At 43.5% G+C, this 13,696-nt stretch overlaps 1 protein-coding gene across 2 annotated transcripts; it reads left to right on the top strand.

Moving 5' to 3' along the window:
- The first annotated feature begins 947 nt into the window (after positions 1-947).
- On the top strand, positions 948-12,453 carry brd2a (bromodomain containing 2a). 2 transcript variants are annotated; one of them, XM_068710826.1, is made up of 12 exons: positions 948-3,067; positions 5,662-5,968; positions 6,366-6,503; positions 6,759-6,900; positions 7,025-7,224; positions 7,338-7,883; positions 8,052-8,180; positions 8,314-8,505; positions 9,010-9,272; positions 9,534-9,853; positions 9,976-10,104; positions 10,497-12,453. In XM_068710826.1, exons 1-12 carry the CDS (start codon positions 3,036-3,038, stop codon positions 10,619-10,621), a joined length of 2,523 nt encoding a protein of 840 aa, XP_068566927.1. In that variant the 5' UTR covers positions 948-3,035; the 3' UTR covers positions 10,622-12,453. The 2 variants fall into 2 exon arrangements, with proteins under 2 accessions (XP_068566927.1, XP_068566926.1); XM_068710825.1 differs by having other exon boundaries at positions 949-3,067; positions 10,494-12,453.
- Positions 12,454-13,696: the final 1,243 nt, after the last annotated feature.

Genomic DNA, 13,696 nt, shown 5'->3' with positions numbered 1-13,696 from the left:
AGAGAGAGAGAGAGCACACTGATGAGTCAGAGCAGGCTGATTCTGATGTAATCCACAACCCCTCCCTTCCTCCGGTTCCCTGCCTGCATGGCTGTTCCTGGATATTCAGGTCGGAGCCTGTTTCCCCAAAAACAGACACATAGAACCTGTAACACAGCATGCTGTGCATTTGATCTAGTTTCACATCAGTGAATGATCAGCAATGTTAAGCTGACCCATTCATTTTGATTTTGTGGGAATCGTTGTTGTATGGGTTTTGGGAACAGTCAGGGTTTTTTTTGGTTTAGGTTTTTTTTATAACATAATACATTTTAGAAATACAGATAATAGAAAAAAACAACATAATATATCTCAATGCCCAGAGAGAATATATTCAACTGTAAAATTAATACTTTCAGGTATCACATATCAGAAATACTTTACATTTTGCCATATTACTGTACTCTCATATTGTTTATCTATACACATATGTGTGTAGATGTTTGTGTTATATACAGAACTGGCAGTATGGCTGAAACCAACCCGGGAAATATATTAAAAAACAATCAAACAAAAAACATCTGGATAGCAGTACATGCGTGGCATGACAAATACATAATCACAATTAAATCACGTTCAATATATAAGGGTAATTTGGTTTACAACTAACGGTAACTGGTTCTCTATCCGCTGACAGGTAGATAGATAAATATCTTATAGATAATTATCATATGCTAGAAGGTAGATGTCATTCAAAAGCATGAAGCACACAAACTACGTGTTCATCTGCTTCTTCCTGCTTTAATTTGGAAACCAACACTCGTCCGTTCTGCGGCCGGATCCCACCTCCTTTCCAGGGAGCACTGAAATGCGGGATCTACGCATTTGAGTGTTAAGAAAAACTGCTCTTAGATCAGCCTCTTGTATTCCCAGTGCACCGTTGGCGATGTGTCTTCATGGTAGGGACGCATGCGCAATGCTTTGTGTTGCAACACAACTGAGCTCGACAGGAATCGTAACCTGGAGAAAACTTACATTACTAACCCTTTTTGAAACAAACTGAGAAAATGCACACGAGATGTATTACTGGATTACTGCGACCACACACGGATTACAGTAGAGGAAGTTTAGGAAACAGCACAATAAGTAATACTTAAATCGTTTTCGTCACGTGGTCAAGGAAGACCAATCGGAGCCAACCAAATCCAGTGGAAAGTATGCTCTTTGTTCGGATATTTTGCCAACTTTATGCCCAAATCTGCGCCTTATGCTTTGCCAAAAGCACCGGATGTGTATCTGGATGCACGTTTTCGCGACAAAGAAGACGCAATGGATACGTTTTATTTCGGTTTTGGCGGAATGCCACGTGTCGAAGTTTTGATAAACAGTGCGCTCAGTCTGATCTCATCACATGACTCCCCTCCCCCACCCAGCGCAGGGAATGGGGAAGAAGGCGGACATGTTTGAGGGAAATGTGCTGGTTAAAAAGTATCGAGGTGGAAGACAAGAAGAATATTTGAAGAAAGGTTTCGCATTGTTATGGGATTTACCAGTCAACATTTGTATTCATGTTAAATTTAAGGTTTTTATCTCATATCTTATGAATTATTTATTTCTTTGTCTTTTGGATCATTTAAATGTCGTTTTCAACTGTATACTACGTTGTGTTTAAAAACTTTAGTAGTAATCGATGTCGTACGGATCTAGAGTTACCTCCCATCGTTTATTAGAGTGACATTGTGGGGAATTTGTAACCTTGGTGTGGGGGATGGGCGCATGTGGTTAGGTAACCATTTTGTATGGTTGTTGAATTTCTAGATGGTGTCGGTCGCTTTTAGAAGATTAGACGTTTTATGAAGGTTTACTACTCCCTACTACTGTAATTCTATGGTTTGTAGTTTTGGTTTATTCTCATTTGTAAACGTCCTAAGGCTAAGTATGGTATTTGCATTTTTAAACATAAGATTAATTTTCGATTCGGTTTCCTAATACTTTTAATTCACTTTATTTCCGAGTGTCTTGTTTAACGTTAGTTCAGCAGGGCACAGCAGTATTTACTTTGATGCAGTCTGAGGTCAGTGAGGAAAACTGCTGTGTCATTCAGTGGATGATTGTTTGAGTTCTCGTGACCCCGGTGACATTTTTTCCGCTGAAGTAAAAGGTCTACGGACTTATCGTTTTACACACTCGCAGTTAGAATTGAACTGGACTTTACCCTAGTACGTTACTGGTGTGGTGTTTGTGAGCCACGGAGGCCTGGATTGGCTTTGTGCTCTCAGATGGTGGCCTTGTTTATGCTGCAGACGAACGCTACTTAATTATTTTGTTTGTACGCGAAACATGTAGCGTTTTGTATGTTTTGCTTTAGGTTTTACCTGACATATTGTTAATATTTCTACTATTATACTCTGTCAGTGTACTTAAAGATGGCGGCTGTGAGCTTCTTCTGAAGACAGAAATGCGGACATGCTGGTAAGCAAGGGAGCTTGTGGGGTGAGGCTCTCGAGGGTTGCACGTGATCCGGTGAAAGAACCAATGGGCTTCTTGATATTTACCCTGGAAGCCCGCGTTAGAGCCTTATTGACCAATCCCCGTCGTCGCTTTGCACACGTTGACGTAATGTAATATTATAAGGAGGGGGGTCGTCTCGGTGTCCTGGCGTTTTGTACAGGATTAAATGGAGGAACCAGTTACAGACACATATCTGTAATGCTGAATAGGCTGGGCCAATAGTATTGTGCAATTTCCTTGACCGACAGCAAAAACACGCGAAGAGGTTGGCCCAAAAGATTGTCAGTGAAGTTTCTGTATCGAGGGGTGTGGTGACTTTTACGGACATGTTAAACAGCGAATAGAAGCTCTGGGGGTGTGGACAGTCTGAAGTAGTCTATCCAATAGAACTAACGCTCGGTCTATAAAGGCGAGGGTGTAGTCGCATCGTCGCCATTTCAACGAAGCAGATTAAAGGAGTTCGCCGTGGCGGGGAGCGGAAAGCTGACGAACAGAGACGGATCCAGGTCTGAGTCTAGCTATAAACAGAATCCGGATCCATCCTGATGGATATGGCTGTTAACCCGCTCCTTGACAGGTATCTACTGGTAAAATCGACTCTCAGCTTTCCATCAGTGGGGATATTGTAAATATTTCTCATGAGTTTTATTCAACATATCGTTGCTGGCAGCCTGTGTTTGCTGTAATACGAGTGGGAAATGGACAGTGAATGTGCCACAGGAAGAAGTCTATCGCGGCGTTAAAATGAGTAGCAACAAAATTCATGTTGAGGAAATGAAATGTTTTTTTGGGGCTGTAACGAGCTGCGACTGTTGTTCGCACTACGCCGGCGCCATCTTCGGAGCGCCTTTGCCGCTGGCCGCTCTCTCCCGCTGCCTGGCAGTTAGCATTGCTAGCATTAGCGTCACGGATGCAAGCTTTCTCCCGATATAACAGTAGCTTGACCGGCGCTCCTTGTCTGTAGAGTGGTAATGTAACTTGCGCTCTGAGTTAATATTCCTGACATACGGTATGTTAACCGCACAGTTACATTTCAGTAACGTTATTATAACAACTGGCGGCTAACCAGACCGTATTGTTGACGACGGTAAGCTATATTACAACAGAGGAGGCTGAGGTGTGCTCTCACAGCGCCATTTCTGCATGGAACGCCCGGTTGTTATTGTAGCCATGTGACGGGCGGGGGTTGTTGTGATCACCGGTACAACGTTACAGCGCGAGGGATTTAGCGGTCCATGTGTGTTGGTTGCCTGGTTACATAGCTCAATGTCACTCAACTAAGTCAAGTTAGGTAACGTTAGCAACTCAAAATCATTGTGGGTCGTTTATTTAATTGTTTGTTACTTGAGTATCAATTTCCCTTTTTTCTGAGCTCCCATACCCAACTTAACTCATAGTTATGTTAATCCAATTTACAGCTAACATGAAAATATGTTTTTGTTTAGTGTTGTTAATGTTATGTACATGATTATTTTCCTTTTTAAATAATAAAGTACACTAACTGTCAAATGTGTTTCCAAAAGTTGTATCATTCAAAACAGATTGCCTTTCCAAAACAAATACAAATAAAATGTAAGTATTTATTTATATTGCTTGGTTATAGCCATGTTTGTACACTTAATATGTAACAATTAAATTTGCCCTGGAAGCTAAATTTGCCACTACTTGTGTTCAGTATACTGATTAGTGCAAACATCCTCTAAAAGCAGGGGGACTGCAAGTTCTAAATAAATGGAATGCACAAACAAGCACTGAACCTATTTTACAGCATGATTCCAACTCAGTAATACGTACCACCATTTGTTTTAATGTCAAAGAGAGGCTCTTATTGTGCAGACATCCTGTTGTGATATAAAGGTGTAAGGAGACAGCGGCAGTATAAACAAATCAAGAGGTGCTAAGTACATTATTTTCCAGCAGAAGACTACAGTTTGCCCTTTGGGCCTAACTTTGTTTTGTAGTCAAGGTGTCGGTTGGCCAGTGGAGATGGATGTGGTGAGTTCATGTTGTCGACAGTGGGGGCAGTGGGCGCTTAACATTCCCTGACATCAAAGTTAGCTCTACTGGTATTGTTTTGATGAAGGTTATGTTTTAATTGGTTATTGCAGTGGTGCATATTTAGTACAAGCCTCAGCAGATGCCAGGTGTCAAATGTTCTTGAGCACGGTGTCTGACATCCTGGACTATTTGTAGCAATTCTGATTAGTAATAAATGGGCCGGGGTGGAGGTTATCTCTATACATGTGAAAGTGCTGATTTTATCAGCTCAGTGTTAATATGGGCTGTAAGCGGGGGCTCGGGGGATTGCATTAGAATTTGAACATGGGTGAAAGGATGCTGTTTTCTCATGGTTGAGTCTCACAGCCGCAGTCTGGGAAGTCAAAATTGCACAGGATTAGTATGACACCAGTCTCCCTCTTGTTAGGGTGCTTAACAGACTTGTGTGACCATGTAGAGACGCTGGATGTGACTGTTAATGTTGGCCACCCAACTGCTGCTGAGAAGTCACCAGGAACTCCCTCTGCTGCTCACTTAAGTTAGCACAGCTGCATTAATGGTAGAGCAGTGCTGGAATTTTTAAAGGCCAATGGCCTCACTCATCCCGTATAGAGTTTTGCTACAATAATAATGACTGGACTAAATAGTCCAGTTCCTTTTTGGAATAATTTTCCCTCGTGGAAATGGGGTGGAGTTCTGTCTGTGTGAGGTGGACTTACGGAGGAGGAAGTGAAAGTCTCCTGTTCTCCTGGGACTGGGAGTGCTGATTAGGCAGGGGTAAATTCCAAGGCAGGCTAATGCGTGCTTGTCCAGTAACGCCTAGAACGTGGCCCGCTCTGTGTGCCTTGTAAAGGGGATTTACTCTATACTGTATTCTTGTGAGTGTGTAGTCAAGTAATCAGGCTGAATCAGGTTTGATAGCATAGCATACAATTCATGTCATGTATATGGCATTACTGTTAATACTGCAAGTAATGGGAGCATACTCAAAATAGCTCAATTTGAGTTCCTGCAAATGCAGGCCGTCTGAGGTGAAGGTCAAACCTTGTTTAGCATTTCATGGGAGACTTGTAGAAATATATATTTTCTAACCACATGTCGGTCTCGGCGTGACTTCAACAACCTCAGACAAACTGCCTCATAGTTAATTGGTCTTTCAATCGCTCTCTACAGCTCCCTTCTCGGGGTTGAGGTTGGCATTATGGGAGTCACAACGATGGACCAGAGTTCTGGCACAGCTGGAAAACGCATCCGAAAACCTTCACTGCTCTATGAGGGCTTTGAGAGTCCCGGGATGCCCCCCCTCAGTCATATGACCCCTTCGGGACCCCCACAGCCTCTGGTGAGAGACCCCAGCCGACAGGGGAGGATGACCAACCAACTTCAGTTCCTACAGAAAGTCCTGCTCAAGTCTTTGTGGAGGCACCACTTTGCCTGGCCCTTCCATGAACCTGTTGATGCAGCCAAGCTCAGCCTGCCTGTGAGTAAGAATACAAGACAATTGGACATAACTTGTAGTGACCAACTATAGATTATTTATATCAACCTTGTTTTCCACATAATGAGATCTCAACATGCCAACGGTCATGTTTCATCATCACTGTTGGTAGTAAAACATCTAGATACTATCCACCATTATATCATCATGTTGCCACCCTACTGTGTCAGGTTTTATGGCCAAGGACTCTTCCCCCTGTGTGGGGACACCAGTCCCACTTGCCAATAGTACAGCTTTTAATCTTTTTGTTATCCACTAATGCAAGGTGTCAGACCACTTCTGCTTGTCTTTTCCTTTAATGGCCTAATTGGTCAAAAAGTAATTTTGGAATGTAGCGGCCACTGTTTACGACCCTGAAAGTGTCTCTGTCTCCCTTCAGGACTATCACAAGATCATCAAAACTCCCATGGACATGGGCTCTATTAAGAAGAGACTCGAAAATAACTTCTACCGCAGTGCCAGTGAGTGTATGCAGGACTTCAACACCATGTTTACCAATTGCTACATTTATAACAAGGTAAGAGTGTGGGTAGTGCGGATATTTGTCCCCAAAACGTACAATAGATAAACTGATAAAATCACATCTCCTGGAAATCATATGAAGCCATTAACTTAACATGAAAGAATGTGTGAAAGTAGTTTAAATTAAAATTAAAGTATAGAGGATTTGTACCATTTTATATTTATTGTATTTATAAAAGTGTGTTATTGACTTGAATAAGACTTGATCTCTACTGTTGTAACCATTTTGCCCAAATGTCCTCCTCTGCAGCCTACCGATGACATAGTACTGATGGCTCAGTCTCTGGAGAAGGCTTTCCTGCAGAAAGTGGCTCAGATGCCCCAGGATGAACTAGAGCTGCCTCCTCCCCCTCCGCGGACCAAACAAGCCAAACCTGGCAGAAAAGGAAGAGGTAATGCAAGCGAGCGCTGACTGCAAGCAGGCTCAATACAGCCAGACATGTCTAGTGTGCTCTCATCAACATTCAGTACAAGCATGTCCATCTTCCTAAATGCACATGTTTGCCCTCTCCACAGTCACCGGAGGAGTGACGACAGCTCATCAGGTCCCCGCTGTATCCCAGTCAGCATACTCGCCCCCCACGCCGGAAACACCTGACTCCATCCTCTCTACCCCCCCACAGTCACACATGACCAAGAGCCTGCCCCCACTTCTATCAACTGAACAAAGCATCTCTGCCATTACTGGTCTGCCTCCCACACAGCCCACCGCTAAGGTAACGTAGTACACTAAACATGTTGCATTTGTGTAGTCAGAGTTTATTTTGAATAAAGGTAAGGAAGCCCATAGACTAATCCCCTCTCTTCATCGAATTCTCCTCATCCACAGAAAAAAGGTGTAAAGAGGAAAGCAGACACAACCACCCCAACCACTGTAGCCATGCCCATCATGAGCACCATGGGCGTCAGCGGCATCAGTCTGGGGATGGGCGGTGGGCACGACTCCCCGCTCACCCTCACGTCTCTCGGAGTGGACCACAACTCCACACTGGGGATGAACCAAGGCCTTAGCCTCAGCCAGGGCATGAGTATGAGCATGGGGATGGGAATGGGTATGGGGATGGGCATGGGAATGGGTATGGGTTGTGGACCAGTGATGATGGGTACCAAAGCAGCGGGGGGCCGGAGAGGAGTGAGTGGCCGAGCCATCAAACCTCCCAAGAAGGATTTACCAGATTCCTTGGTTGCACCGCCGGTGCGCCGCAGCAAGCTGAACCCTCAGCTCCGCTACTGCAACGGGGTCCTGAAGGAGCTGCTGTCAAAGAAGCATGCGGCGTACGCCTGGCCGTTCTACAAGCCCGTCGACGCCTCGTTACTCGGCCTTCACGACTACCACGACATCATTAAGCAGCCCATGGACCTCAGCACCATCAAGGTAGTTGCCCTAGGGACACACACACACACACACACACACACACACACACACACACACACACACACACACACACACACACACACACACACACACACACACAAACTGTCATATTCATTGTTTTTCCTGAATACGGAGTGTAGCTTAAACCTCTCCTCTCTTTGTCTTCAGCGTAAGATGGACGGCAGAGAGTATCGTGACGCCCAGCAGTTCTCTGCTGATGTTAGACTGATGTTCTCAAACTGCTACAAGTACAACCCCCCTGATCATGATGTGGTGGGCATGGCCAGAAAACTGCAGGTAATGCACTTATTCCAGTTATATTGAAGTAATAATTACAGTTTATGTTCTATATCCCTCGCTGTCGCCTGCCTCACATCATTACTGTTGTTGTGTTTATCTGGTTCACTCACATCCCGTTTAATCCTTTTAGGACGTCTTTGAGTTCTGCTTTGCTAAGATGCCAGACGAGCCTCCAGCACCACCTAGCTCCTCGTCTTCCTCCTCCTCCTCTTCGTCGTCCTCTGAGAGTGAGGTCAGCAGTGAAAGTGAGGAGAGCGAGAGCAGCCCTAGCTCTGACTCTGAGGAGGAGAGAGCCAACCGGCTGGCAGAGCTGCAGGAACAGGTTTGTACTCACAAAATATTATATCATATCATTTTATTATATTATATTTTATTAATGGGTAGCTCGAATCAAGCAATCTGATTGGTTCATAGCCGTGATATAATATCAACATACCACTGGAGTGGATTGAGCAGTGTCCATAATCAGAAAAGAGATCACCCTGCGCAACGACATGCTTTAAGAGGAGGTTCCACAATGTTGCTCAGAATATAAAGGCAAGCAGGAACAGAGCAGAAATACACCAACCACTGCCTCTATGGCACCAAGATTAAACAACTATCCGATAAGAGTCTTGACACGAGAGAGAGATTGTGGCTGTAAGTAGACACAAGTGGTGTGGAACCTCTCCAGAGCTATTGACAACCAAGAAAGAGGAGCAACGACGAAACCAAGTCCCTTTTGATAGAAACACAGCATACCACGGCCTGTCATGAGCTGTTGCTAGAATACCCTTTCCTCAGTATTCCATTATACTGACCCAGCTGTCTCTCTTTCTCCCTTCAGCTCAAGGCTGTACATGAGCAGCTCACTGCACTCTCACAGGGCCCCATCGTCAAACCCAAGAAAAAGAAAGAGAAGAAGGACAAGAAAAAGAAGAAAAAGGTAGAAAAAGAGAAGCATCGGAAGATAGAGGAGGAGGTGACCCCTGTTAGACCGCCCAAGACGCCCAAGATCACCAAGACTCCAAAACCCAAGAGCAACCGAGGGACGGCCGGTCCTGTAGTGCCGGTCAAGAAGGCACCAAGCAAGAAAAACAACAAGAGCAAGTGAGTCCTGCCACCTGTTGGACAGTGTTGGTACTGTATGTGGTGCGTGCTGCGTTTGCTTGAGGGCATGTGAACGACAGATTGCTACATGTTTCTATAGAAATTGTTATTGTGTAAAATCAGTTCATGGTAAAACAAGTTAAAAGTACATCATCCATGCTGTGTGCTTGGCGTTTCTAAAGCTCTCATGTTGACATGACTTTACTGGGTTCCAGTGGACCATCTCTTAACCGTGTCTCCCTCTCTCCTGTCTCCCATCAGAACCAAAAAGGGCGGCATGACGTTCAGCATGCCTCAGCCGGTCCACGAGCCCATAGTGAGTCATTACGACTCGGATGAAGAGGAGGAGACGGCGCCCATGTCGTACGATGAGAAGCGCCAACTCAGCCTGGACATCAACAAGCTTCCCGGGGAGAAGCTGGGCCGCGTGGTTTACATCATCCAGTCCCGCGAGCCGTCGCTCCGAGACACCAACCCAGAGGAGATCGAGATAGACTTTGAGACCCTGAAGCCATCGACGCTGCGGGAGCTGGAGAGATATGTGATGACGTGTCTGAGGAAGAAGCCTCGTAAGCCATACGGTTAGTTGAAGAGATTGGGAAATAACTGCCGGTTTAGGCCCATAATCGAGCCATTTTGTAGACCTTTGAGGTAGTGCAGTACTCCATCTTATAGCTATTATTACTTTTGTGTTTCCATACAGCAAGTAAAAACAACATTGCTGGCAAATCTCGGGAGGAGCTCGCTCTGGAGAAACAAATGGAGCTGGAGAGAAGGCTGATGGACGTCAGTGGTCAGCTCAACTCTGGGAAGAAGCCTGCTAAGACCAAACGTAAGTCCTCCATACTTCAGTCTTAAGGAGTACGGGGTTTGGGCTGAAAATCACTTTGTATTAATAGTAACGTTCAGAAATATAGTGGACGATGATGGTTGTATCAGGAAACTGTGTTTTTGCAAATCTTTTTTTTTTTTTGGGGTGGCTGGTGTTAAATTTAACTTTAAAGATGCAATCCAAAGTTTAATGGCCGCTCATTATTTTTCACTCAGGTAGACTTTTGGTTCATGTACAAAATGACAGGATGATAAAAGAAATGTATATATTCTGATACGACAAACAGTATTTTCCTGTTAAAGAACCACTTAATAAAAAGTTAAAATGTTATGAGATGAGTGCACCATCTCTTTGTGTCGTTTTAATCTGCTTTCTTATCTTCACTCCAGCAGAGAAACCAGCAACTGAGCAGCACACCCAGCCGTCGCGTCTCAGCGCCAGCAGCTCCTCCTCAGACTCCTCTTCATCGTCTTCTTCCTCCTCATCTTCAGACACAAGCGACTCAGACTCTGGCTGAGAGGCAGATGGTGTTTCCACATTAAAAGGGTCACGTGAGGGACCCTGGGTGTTTCACTTCCCACCGAGCGGACTGAACTGCAGTAGAGCTACCGGCGACGGAGCCGCGGGACGGATCAGACGAGACCAGCACTAGGCAGAACTGGTCCGACTCAACCAGTGTGAAACCAAGAGAGAGAGAGAGATGGGGCTCCCTACGCTCGGCTCATTCATCCAACCTGTCCTGGACACAGAAGCGCTGAGCAGGGATGGAAGGAGGAGACTGGAGTCCTGCCGTTCTCTGGAGAGCCGGCCTGGCTGGGCAGAGCGAGGGACGCTCCATCTCCTGCTCACACGGGAGAAGAGCAGCGCATGCGTTGGAGGGATATGGGTGCTAGAGCCAGAATCTGTCTTATTTCTGGAGATAATTTCCCTTCTTCCTGTGCTCCCTGTCTTTATGCTGTATAGATAAGGTGTACAGTTATATAAATATCTATTTTTCTTTTATAAAGAAGCATTTTATGGAGTAATTTATTCCCTCATTCTGGGGAAACTGGTGCGGGCGGAGTTGTTTTAGTTTTTGTCTAGTTTTTTTTCCGGAGTGGTAAAGAGGGTAGAGGGGGAAACACGTGAGCGAATGTGAACGTATGAATGTGTCACGTACGCGTCTGCATGTGCGAGTGTGAAGTCCTCATAATTTTGACGCAGGCGTTGAAAATCAGTCTGCACGCAGAAGCACCTTGGTTCAGTAGAATACCGAATGCATGCAATACAGAGGAGCTGACAAACATCTGCATACTACTTTACTGCATCCTTGTGTACTCATGTACTTGTTTGAAAGGGTTGGCCACTGTACAGAAATGTGACCTCGTTCCACATCAGTTTATACAAACTTTTATCTGTTCCCATGTGTGCCGTCATGTTTTTTTTCCTTCTTTTTCATCCATTTCAATTTCTCTGTATACGTGTTGCTTTTTTTCCTCTTGTGACCAATCTGCTAATAAATTGTGAGGACGTGTCTTGTCCACTCACCTGTGCCCAAATAACTTCTCGGTTCTTCTGATTTCTTCTGGTGTTCGGATTCAGTTTGGGGAAAAAGGGTTTTTCTGGTTCTTACATTGATATTTGATAGAAGTAGGTGAAGCATTTTGGGTAAATTTTCCCATGGGCCATCACTTCTTAACACCGTGGTGTCACAAAAAGCAGAACGGCTTTGTCTTCATTACAATTTGGCCTTTTGAGATCTGGCAGCTTAAAGTTTTATTTTCTGTAATAACTTGAGTTTTGTCTAAAAGTGAACTTTTTGTGGCTGATACCTGGTTGGTCAGGTTGAAACCGTGAAAGTGGCTTTTTGAATTTTGGGATTCAGCAGCCAGCTTCGACTAAAGCTGCTTTAATGTTGTGAGTGATAACCGTTTGTTTGGAGTACTTAACCATCTAGTGATTTAGGTAAGGCTGTGTGTCAACCTTGTTCTTTTAAAATCGCCCGTGGCTTGAGATTGGAATATTGTATGTTTGACAGTGATTATTTATTTAGAAGGAATTTGAAGGTTTTTTTCATAATACTGAAAGTAACTTTTCAATTGAAGTCTACTGTATACATGATGCACAGATTAACTGTCAGGATTGTAGAAGTGTACATATTTTATAGTCTCAATCTCCGAGCATGTTTTTGTTTTTCCTTCAGTAATTTTAGTCGAGCTTTTTGTTTTTTGTGGCTTCAGTTATAAACTGAAATACTCCAGTTATCAGTCTTACTTTTCTGGTTTGTCAGAAATCTAAATGCCTCTGTACTTGACTCCATTGTTTCTTCTGAACATCTGTATATAAATAAACTGAGACATGTTCCTCTTTTCACTGACTGGGATATTTTATTTACAGATGTGTCATTTTAGGAACATCCTGAAGTCATGCAAGTCTGAGAATGAGGACGTGACTCGAGATGATAAACCTTTGGAAACAGTGACCCCTGCTGGTACAAAATGTACTAACATGTGTTAACATGTATTAACGTGCTTTTCCAACTGACAGTAATAATTAAGATCCAGACCAGCTCAGTGGCCAAAGTGACCTTTTTATTTTCCTCTTTAGAAAATATCACATTCTAACACCACAATAAAAAAAGATAACTAGCAGTGACTCTTTCTCTACGATATACGTTGTCTTTATCTTCAGAACTCCTAAAATGATCAAATAAAGCTGACATCTATTCAGTCACATGACTATTTAATGTCGTAGCATTTGTAATTATGAAGTAAAGTAATTTAAATAGCTGACGCATCAGGAACACACAATGTAATATGATGTAAACAAAAAAAACAACGAGCCAGAATAATTGATAGACCGTCACTGCTGTGATGAGCTTCTTACACATAACGTATGACTACAGTGACTAAGCTTAATGGTTGCTTTCACTTCATTATGTTTATTCTAATCATTTCAGTGGAGGAGAGAAAGTTTCCAACATCAGTCACTTAATGAAATACAAAAAAGCATCATTCTGAAATAATATTGAACAACAAAACATATCAATAGTAAACTATGATTCAATATAAATCATACTAATGCATGCAGATGTAGATTGGATCTTATATTTGTTAGATGAATACATAATACAAAAGCGTTTTGTTTGAGCTGACCTTAACCTCAGTCTTCTTATTTAGATGAACTAGTCACCCGGTTAAGAAAAAATACACTTGATGTGTGAATATGTGCAAGTTGTGAACAGTTTATTATTTATTTATTTATTTATTCATTTTTAGGTCAAACTCTGCTCCGAAACCGTCATGCCTGCGACTCACAGGATGTAGTTTATCATCTGCGCCATGGAAACAGGAAGCCGTCACAGGACGTCATAAATATACTTTTTGTTTTGCAACAAGAGACTTGGGAACCGAACATATCGATAGCTACATGTTGGTAGCTTTGTTACAAGCTAGAGAAGTTTTGCCGTAATGGTTGCATCTGTTTCTACCTACACAACTAGATAAAATAAAACTATTTATTTTGAAGCAATCGTATGCTATCATTTCTGTCTGTACACTTGACGAGTTGAGAGCTGGCAAGAGCGCAGTGCTAGCTCTACACTGCCGCCCTG

Source organism: Cebidichthys violaceus, unplaced genomic scaffold (assembly GCF_023349555.1).
Source record: "Cebidichthys violaceus isolate CVI_PGR_0920_01 unplaced genomic scaffold, fCebVio1.0.p SCAF_16, whole genome shotgun sequence".
NCBI lineage: Eukaryota > Metazoa > Chordata > Actinopteri > Perciformes > Stichaeidae > Cebidichthys > Cebidichthys violaceus.
Note: the sequence above shows the minus strand (reverse complement) of the source record. Positions and strands in the feature narration are given on the sequence as shown.

Coding starts and splice junctions, on each gene's coding strand:
- brd2a (XM_068710825.1), top strand. CDS start 3,036: ATGGATATGGCTGTTAACCCGCTCCTTGACAG. Junction 5,969..6,365: donor CAGCCAAGCTCAGCCTGCCT/GTGAGTAAGAAT, acceptor GTCTCCCTTCAG/GACTATCACAAGATCATCAA. Junction 8,181..8,313: donor GCATGGCCAGAAAACTGCAG/GTAATGCACTTA, acceptor TAATCCTTTTAG/GACGTCTTTGAGTTCTGCTT.